Here is a 10,029-nt window from a genome sequence, read left to right as displayed (position 1 = left end):
TGGAAACTAATCAAGAGAACCAACCTAGAACTAAGGAGAAATTTCCTGACAGAACAATTAATCAGTAGACTGTATTGCATCCAGATGTTGAGGGTGCTCCAACACTGAAGGTTTTTAAGAAGAGGCTAGACAACTATTTGTCTGAAATGGTATAAGATTTCCTGCCAAAGTAGAGGGTTGGACTAGAAAAACTCCAAGATCCCTTCAAACACTATTATACTTATGATTGTGTGAATGAAGAGCTGTGAGTAGACTAGCCCTACCTAATTTCTCTATGGCAGGGGTGTCAAACTCACAATGTCATGTGATGTGTCGCAATTTATTGTGACTTTTTGGCCATTGCCGGCAATGGGGTGGACGTGGTTTCCCTATGATGCATCCGGCCCATGGGCCAGCAGTTTGACGCCCCTGCTCGATGGGTAAGAAGACTTGAGAGTGCCCACAAGTGCTTCAGACAGCTGTCCCTCATGAAGAAAAAGCAAGTCAGTATTGTCTGGCTGATTTATTGCTCTGGGAGATGAGGGAAATTTATCTTTTCTCATCAGGAAGGAGTGGAAGGCCAGGGAGGCTGTAGAATGGCAAATCATATAACTTGAAAAAAGCCAAGCAAAATAGTTGGTACATACCCCTGAAGAGTACTGTAAATACAAAGATATGCTTCATCTTTCACATCAATTTCTCAAACAACAGTTATATGTCTCTTCTATGCAGCTTTGGGGAGGATTTTTTTCATAACTGTACAATCATAACTAGGTGCTGTGTAAGTAAATAATATCCACTTCCTGTAGTTATTTCCTCATTCAATCCAATATGAGGTTAATGTTGCCAAGTGAAAAAGAGTGGGATCCAAACATGTTGACTGCTAATTCCCTGAACTCTGGACATCTAGGAATTAAGATCCTAATGCAAATACTGGGTTGAAGAAAATTAGAATAAATTCTGTACACTAAGGGGCTTTGATTGTATAGTACCTTTGTAGCATATGCCATCCAAATCAATGCAGATGCAATAGAGGCTGAAAACAGCAAAGGCAAGGCATGGTGCCAGATTACCCGAGGTACCCCCTTTCCCCAATTAGTTTTACATTTTCCATTAGGTCTAGCAGAAAAGACATGTTGTAGATTCCAGCTGTTGGGACATAGAAGATAAACCTTTTCTGCTATGGCACCTGTCCTCTGGAACATCATTTCCCCTGAGGTGAGGTTAGCCCCACCCCTTATGATCTTTCAAAGAACCCTCAAAACATGATTTTTTCATCAAGCCTAGGGATCCCCTGGCAACAGCACATTGGTTGCACTACCTATAACATCTTAATTAACCCTCTTGCATTCTTTTAAATTATTTACATTTATTAAGAAACATAATTATGTTTGTTATGTTAATTAGCATAATATACTTAATTATGCTAGTTAAGTAAAAGTTTTAAATGGTTTTTATAGGCTATCTTAATAGTTTATTTTATTATATGCTGCCCAGAGTCACTTTACCATATATATCTGATAAACAATAAAGTGTGTTTACTCCCCATACAATTCCTACATCTCCCTGGGGGGAAAAACCTGAAGGAAATGCGATTTTCTCTATTATTCCAATTCTGTACTACACTAGCAGGAAGACAGGTCAGTAGCTATTTTAGTTTTAATTATATTAACCAACTCAGAAGATTCTAGTTAAGAGAGACACCTGTCTCCTTCTGGAGGCTAAGAATTCTCAGCTCATGTTGAAAATGAAAAATTCTTTTAATGGTAATTTTAGGCAAGGATAGATTTCTGCAGTTTTGCAAAACTGGGGTTATTCTCTCCCCTAGGCATTGACACTTGAACTAAAAAGTCTAAGTTGTAATTAGCTAAAGAAACCATAGTGACTGGAAACACAGAACAGATTAGCCAAACCAAACAATCGTCTTATGAACTGGAAGGTTGTGTGGATTTATTTGATTTTTAACCCACCTATATTACTTTGTATAAGTAACTCAAGGCAGTGAACATACTCTTTCAACCTCTTATTTTCTCCACAACTAGCCAATATTTCCCTGAAAAAGAAATAATATAGGAAGCTCTTGAATCCATTTTCTAATGTTAAATTTAGCAAATTGTTAGGCGTGTCACACTGTGATTAAGGGCTAAATATAGCAAAAATCCTGTTATAAGCTCTTTTGCTCAACACATAGACTGACAATTTTCCCCCTAATAACTATGTTACTTAGCTATAAAGATGTTTCCTTCCAAGAACTTAACTCATAACGTAGTACCTTTTGTTTACAATACACACACACACACACACACACGATAAGTTTTTTTTCCCTTTGGACAGACCGGTCTAGTACAGCTTGGTTTTAACTGCTATATTGCAGTTCTACTATTATAATCACTTTTGCCTTGCAGCCCCTAGGAGCGTTAAGCAGGCTCAAATCGCAAATGCAATTCACTACAAATTTGAATTTCTTTTTGCTGAATTTCTTTTATATATATATGTTTCAAATGTTAACTATTTAGATTACCTTGCTAGGCCCCAAACAGCTGACTGATGACGACTAAGGAGTCAGAAATGCATCTCAGTTTCCCTTTAATTCTTTGTTAGTAATTTACACACACACACATATATATATATATATATATATATATATATATATATATATATATATATATATATATATATATATATATGTATATATGTATGTATATATGTATGTATGTGTGTGTGTGTGTATATATATATATGTATGTATGTATATGTATGTATGTATGTGTATGTATGTATATATATATATATATATATATATATATATATATATATATATATATATATACATACATACATACATACACACACACACACACACACACACACACACACACACACACTGTTATATATATATATCTTGCTGAATTCATGGAATTCTGTATTTTTTGTATTACCCAATATTTAATACTTGATTTTAAGGAAATAAAAATACCCAAAGTATTTATTAAGAACTTGTTACCTGCCACATTTGGTGAAACATAATTGATTTTATTATGCTAATTAAGTAAAAGTTTACTTAATTACCTAGTCAGGGGTAGGTAATTGGCTCTTATGACCTGTGGACTCCCAGAATTCTGGGAGTTGAAGTCCACGAGTCATAAAAGCAAAGGTTGCCTACTCCTGATCTAGATGCATTTCTGGTAATGCAATGGTATGAGAAAATGTATCCAATAAAGTTGAACTCCACAGAACTTAAAGGATTGTGGTAGTTGGTAACTTTTTACAAAGCTGCTTTCTTTGTAAGCATACCTAATACTATAGATAAACTTTCTCAAGGACTGCTCTTTTTAGTGAATGTTCAAAGTTAAAACAGTGGGGGAAAAGTAAATAGCTTTACCATCAGTACTCACATTTACGACCATTGCAGCATCCCCATAATCAAATGATAACCATTTCATGGTGATCAAAGTCCCCACTGTCATATGATCATGAGATCACCAAACAGCTTCCAACAGTCAATGGAGAAGACAGTAGTAAAATCGCAAGTTACATGACGTCTTATTTAACTATCCTTGGTGACTCACTTAATGATCAAATGGAAAATGATATCATAACCTGATCACAGTTATGTGGTGTGACTTAGCAACTGCATTGCTTAGCAACAGTTTCCCATTTCAATTGTGGTCACTAAGAGAGGACTATCTGTACTGCAATACTTCTCCATATAAGGGTCAGTTAGCATATGATATGAAAATCCTTCATTTGTCACCAGGAAGAACTGCTGCCTGCTAACACAATGTCAAGCTAAGATCCTATGTTCCTAATATCTATATGTAATTTTGCAGATTTATGAGGTTATGTTTGAAGAGTGGCAGTTGGGATCACATTCCTCACTGAACCTTGCTGGGGGTAAGGAAACACTGTTAATTCCCTTTAAAAAGCATCACATCACCCCATTAGACTTTTGAGTCATTTTGGAGATAGCAGAGTGGTGGTTAAAGGTGGAAACCAAAGCAGTATGTATGCTTCCCACACCACATCCTCATATGGCCTCTGGAGTCCTGAAAATCATACAAAAACTTCCTGTGATTATTAGAGGCTGCAGAAGCCACATGAGAATGTGGTATGCTCATGCATGGTCTCTGGATTCCTTGCAAGTCATGCAATCTCTGAAAATCATGCTAGAATGGATCACATTCTCTCATGATTTCAGAGGCTCCAGAAACCACACAAAAGCACAGCCTCTTGCACAATTTCGAGGGTTTGGAGGCCACGCTAGAACACACCACAATCTAATGTGGCCTCTGCAGGCGAGAAAATTGAGCGAATACCAAGCTTTGCTATACTCTAGCAAAGTTAAATCAGTTTTTACATTAGCAGAATATGTGACTTCAACCACTGTTACTTGAAAGATGTACTTTTTGTGTGAACTACACTATTATGACTTTTCCCATAAGCTAGGTTTGAAACAAAGTATGGCTAAATGCCATCCATGAACCCAATAATATTTCTCAACATCATCAACTTTAAGTTGCACGGACTTCAATTCCCAGAATTTCCCAGTCAGGGTGTTGGCTAGAAATTCTGGGAATTTAAGTCTATTCATCTTAAACTTGTTAAGATTCAGAAACACTATGCCACAGATATAGAGGTACAATGGTGAAATATCCATGCTTAGATCTCCATTTCTGAAAGATGAAATGGTAACCAGGAGAAAGCAGTTATGACTATATCATTCTCTATTATTAGTCTCACAACCCTCTTCATAATTCTCAAATGTGTTCTACGTAGTAATCCGCTCAGCAGGCCTTGAACAATATTTTCCATTCTGATTTCTTTTTCTTCCAAACAATTTCTCCTTTGGGGATATGACATCTTTTTTTTGTTATACTTGTTTTGTTTCTATTCTATTTGGCATTTGTCACTGTAAATATTCATTAAGATAACTGCATCTCCTAAGCATTTATTAAAATATACAGAGTAGAAAGAAAATCAAAATCAGGACACCTAGTCAGCACTACCAAGCCTCTTACAGTTAGAAAACCTTCATGAAGTGATTTTGTATTAATCTTTCCACATGTTCCATAAGGACATTCAAGTTAGCAGGACAAATCTCATCCTTTGGTTTTTCATTCTTTCGCAACATCTCTAATAGGCCTCCGTGGACTGGAGGCAAAGGGTTATATGAGTTTAACAATTGAAGCTGGCTTAATGGAGTCTGTTTTATTTCCCCAATCCTCAGTGCCTGTAGAATAGCAGGTGCAAACTTGGAATAATGAGCAGTAGAAGAAATGATAACGGGGCAAGTTTTGTCTTGAAGTCGATCTGCAACCACTTTGGCAACAGCTGTGTGTGGATCCAGAATATACCCTGTAGTGTTGAACACAGAGTGTATGGCACCCAGGCAGTCTTCCTCAGAGCACCAATCAGCTACTAAGTCCTGTTGAAGCTTTTGCAGGAGCTCTTCCTGCAACTGAAAGCGCTGCTGGTTTTCCAAACTGAGAAGTAACTGTGTCACCAGCTGCCCATCACCATTAGCAATCAGGTGTAAATAACGTTCAAGGTTGGAAGACTTCAAAATGTCTATTGCTGGTGACAAGCTTGGCATTAATTGCCTTCTTTCTAAATCATACAAGCCAGTTTTAAAAAATGAAGTCAAGACATTGTTTTGATTGGAAGCACAGATACATTTCCGAATAGGGATCCCCATGATTTTTGCATATATCGCAGCTAGTATGTTGCCAAAGTTACCTGTGGGAATGCAGACATCTATGGGGTTCCCAAATGAAATAACGCCTTGTTCAATAAGGTTCAGATAAGCTGATGCATGATAAACCACCTGGGGAAGTAAGCGTGCCCAGTTGATAGAATTTGCAGCACTTAATGCTGTTCCATATTCCACTGTGAGAAAGCCAGTAAAATCTGAATTGGTAAACATTTGCTTGATGGCAGCCTGGCAAAAATCAAAATCAGCCTGGACTCCTATGGCTTTTGTGTTGGCTTCTTGGCAGCTGATCATGTGGAATTTCTGTATCTGGCTAACTCCATCATGAGGAAAGAATGTGATCACAGCAATTCTTTGCTTATCAGTCTCTTTAAGTTGACCAAAACCATTCAGAACTGCACTTCCTGTATCACCAGAAGTTGCTACCAAGATCAAGTAATTGCAGCTTTGGGGAATGCAGTATGCAAACAGATGGGGCAGTAACTGTAAAGCCAAGTCTTTAAATGAAGCCGTTGGTCCATGAAACAGCTCCAAAAGAAACTGATTCCCTTGCAGATGTCTAACTGGGGCAATTTTAGAACACATAAAATTTTGTCCATATGCCATCTGAATCATTTCCCACAATTTGGAAGCAGGAATATCATCAGGATGTATGCACCTTTCTAATATAATCTGAGCTCTTTCGGTGTAAGTTGCTCCTAATAAATGCTGCCATTCTCCCCCAGTGAATTTTGGAAGTCCCAACTCAGGAACAAAGAGCCCACCATCTGGGGCCAGACCTTCAATAAGAACATCACTGAAATATTTTACAAAACTCCTTGATTTGTTTTCCTTAATGCCACGGGTGGAAATGAAGCATTCCAACTCAGAATTTTGATACCTCTTAACAGCATGAAGCACTTTGTCTGCTACATTCTCTGCTGTAATCCCATTTTCACAGAGAACACGGACATCGTACCATTTTTTATAAAATTGCTTCCTGAACTGAATAATGTCTCTTAATGATGTTTCTTGACCTTGGCCCACAATACGATCTACCTTCATTAATTTCAAACGATCCATTATGCTTTCTGTGGGTACATCCAGGTATACCACTATTGCATTTTTCTTCACATGCTCCATGCTAGCAGCATTCATTGGGTTAGATCCGGAAAGGGACACTATACTTCCAGATGCTGAAAGGTTTAACAGGGCTTTTCCCTCTTCTTCTATAAACCGTTCATTCCCAATGCTCTTTAATTTTTCTGCCACACTCATATTCCAGGTTGGTTCAAGAACATCATCATCCACATCTATGAAACAAGAGTCCAGCTTTTGACCTAGTATTTTTCCTACTGTTGTTTTTCCAGCACCTGGAGGCCCCATCAAGACAATATTCTTATTTCCAACAAGAGCGTGCATGAAGGTCCATGCCTTCCAGGTCGTGGTGAAGCTTCTTGAGAGAAACAACTTCAAATGTAGATCAGAAACCATGCAGTGACAAAGTAGCTTTGGATGACTATTCCAGCTTAGACGTAGCATCTTTTTCAAATTCTAATTCCACTAAAAGAAAAAAATCTTTAAAGGAAAAAATACACACTTGAGTTACATTTAAAATGATTGCTAGACATTTCTGACAGCTCATTTCCTATCTTAGAAAAGCCTAATTTTGAACAAGATCACACATAGTTTGAAACATGATCAGTTCAGATTTCTTTGAATGACAAAGAGGTCAATCAGTTGATAGCTTTCTCTTTTTTTGAAATCTGCCCAGAAAAACAAACATTCATACAGTATGCTGCAATATTTCTAGTCTGAAAAACAGCCACTCATGACGGTCTTATATAAAAAGATCTTTGTAAAAATTTATATATATGGCATAGCTTAACTACTATCTTGGCTAAAACCCACCAGCAGAACAGAACAAAACTTAGCAGCAATATTTTAAGTATTAGGATGTATGTTCAAAAGCAACACTGACATCAGCAGATAATGTTTTCAAAATCAATAAAAACTCTTCTGGCTTCTAAACCACCTCTCCAAGCTAACTTTGTATACATTGTATACAATATATAGGTGATAGTATATACATTATGTGGGCTAATGCCTCCTTAAGTAACACCAGCTGCCTGTAATTGGTGCAGGTTCGAGTCCCACCAGGCTCAAGGTTGACTCAGCCTTCCATCCTTCCGAGGTAGGTAAAATGAGGACCCAGATTGTTGGGGGCAATTAAGCTGACTTTGTAATAATGCCGCTTGGGGTGTGTGTGTGAAAGCCCTAATAAGCAGGCATATACATAGAATGAAGGCTACTGCTAAGCTTGTAAGCCGCCCTGAGTCTTCGGAGAAGGGCGGGATATAAATGGAATTAAAATAAATAAATAAATAAAATTATATACCATCACCTATATGACACTGTAAACTAATCTCTCTTCACAACTGCTCTTGCACATAGAGAAAGGTTATAACACACCCAGAACATCTTTAAAGCTAACTGTCATTGGCTGGCAAACCTATATAATGAGGCCATCAATCACAATAAAATATACAGAAACTTTTTTCTTTAAACAAAAGCCAAAAATTCAAATCCCCCTTCTGCAGAAAGTTACATTTAACAATGTTTCAGTGATTTTAATGAAATTTAATGTTCTTAATATATTAATACAAAACCATAACTTAATATATTTTTTAGTTTTAAAATTAATCTGCAAGGCAAAGAATAATTTTGCTTAAATGAATGTGTCGTCCCAACTTACCACTGGGTTTTTCTAGTAATCTTCTTTGTAGATGAATGGCAATCTCATACACCCCCAACCGGTATCTGTGAATTGTTTTCATGCAGGAACCAGTTACCTGTTGACTGTTTCACACTTCATCTAGGTGAATCAGAATAAATGCCACATCAGCAAATGCTCTCCAGAGAGCATGAATTAACAAACATGGTGCAGGTCTCTCTAGCTCTGAAAAATGTCTGTGTTGCCAAGAGTGTATTCATGTTTGCTCAGGGAAATCAACAACTGCATCAGCATGAATTGCAAAACAAACAGCACAGGCTATTAAGCGACAATCAGGAAGCTAAATAACCTCATATTACTTTCTTTGTTTTCAAATTAAAGGAAATAAATTCAGAAATAACTCATTGCTGCATTCTTTTAAACATGGCTCTGCAGTTCTGTGAACCTGCAAGGTATGTGGACATGATTGTTTCTAGAGAGGACACCATGTTAGCTTTCTGCAGCAAATACAATGAAAAGGTTGCAATCTTTAAAAATGATAAAATTTGTTTTTGCACTGGATTGTTACATTTCCTTTCCCAAGGACAAAGAGAGAGAAATATTTGAAAGGGAAGATACAATCTCAGTTTTTCATTCTTAGCCACCAGAGAAATATTTACAGCAGTGACTTTTTCACACTGGTATTAGTTATGGAGAGACAGAGGCATCTTGTGGCGAACCAGCTGCTCTCCAACAGCAGTCGATCTGCACCAATTCTGCAAGAAACAGAAAAACACCATCCCTTTAAAATCTAGGGGAAGCAATTTCATAAAAATAAACAATAAAATAGCTAAAAATATTGCTCCTCCCTGCCTCATGAACTAAAATAGGTTATGGATTCTTCAAGACCATTACCATTGGAATTCCCCACTGCACTGGGTAGGATTGTTTTTCACACTGTAAAACTCACTGAAATAAAAAAGAAATAATTTCAGTTTTGTTCATGAAAGTGTTCTGAAATTATTTACTGCCTCAGAAATCATGGACAAATCAAGTGTAAGTTAGATCAAATTACCATGTAATTCAATGCCCATTTTGATGTTACAAAGGGTAGATGCATGCAAAATTAGGTTTCTGCTAAAATCAATGGCACCTATGTACCACAAAAATAAAGGTTTGTTTGTTATAGAAAACTGTTTCTATCCCAATAGTTCTATTTTTACATTAATCAAATTTGTCCATTTCACCAGGCCATAATGTAGTAAGCTAAATTGATTTTAGCTTAGCATAACTCAATTACTATGATTATCAATGATGGTTTATGGCTGAGTATATATGTCTCACCAACCAACCAAATTTCTTTTGCTTCAGAATTACTGAAGCAAATTCTGTACAGAATTACAGATAACAATACTGTGTAAACAAGTAATATATTGGAATAAAACTCCTTCACCCTCTTCCCCTCATATTCCAGACCAGCTAACAGCTGCAAAATTTAATTGTTCTTGTTTCATCCCTGGGAGATCAACAGTCTTATGGTAAAACCAGAACAACAAAAATGATCTATTAATCCAGATGGAATTTACATGCAGATCAACTGCATTCCCTTCCATTTCCCTTATATTCTTCCCATCGAGCTAGTTGGGAA

The 10,029-nt window shown here is 36.9% G+C and overlaps 1 protein-coding gene across 2 annotated transcripts; it reads right to left on the bottom strand.

The window, feature by feature from the left end:
• Positions 1–4,911: 4,911 nt before the first annotated feature.
• THNSL1 (threonine synthase like 1) lies at positions 4,912–9,084 on the bottom strand. 2 transcript variants are annotated; one of them, XM_081343007.1, is made up of 3 exons: positions 9,062–9,084; positions 8,424–8,543; positions 4,912–7,231 (listed from the first exon to the last, which is right to left on the bottom strand). In XM_081343007.1, exon 3 carries the CDS (start codon positions 7,208–7,210, stop codon positions 5,000–5,002), a length of 2,211 nt encoding a protein of 736 aa, XP_081199133.1. In that variant the 5' UTR covers positions 7,211–7,231; positions 8,424–8,543; positions 9,062–9,084; the 3' UTR covers positions 4,912–4,999. The 2 variants fall into 2 exon arrangements, with proteins under 2 accessions (XP_081199133.1, XP_081199132.1); XM_081343006.1 differs by lacking the exon at positions 9,062–9,084 and having other exon boundaries at positions 4,912–7,246; positions 8,424–8,508.
• Between the last annotated feature and the right edge of the window lie 945 nt (positions 9,085–10,029).

This window comes from Vipera berus (assembly GCF_964194415.1).
Source record: "Vipera berus genome assembly, chromosome: Z".
NCBI lineage: Eukaryota > Metazoa > Chordata > Lepidosauria > Squamata > Viperidae > Vipera > Vipera berus.
Note: the sequence above shows the minus strand (reverse complement) of the source record. Positions and strands in the feature narration are given on the sequence as shown.

Coding starts and splice junctions, on each gene's coding strand:
- THNSL1 (XM_081343007.1), bottom strand. CDS start 7,210: ATGCTACGTCTAAGCTGGAATAGTCATCCAAAGCTACTTTGTCACTGC.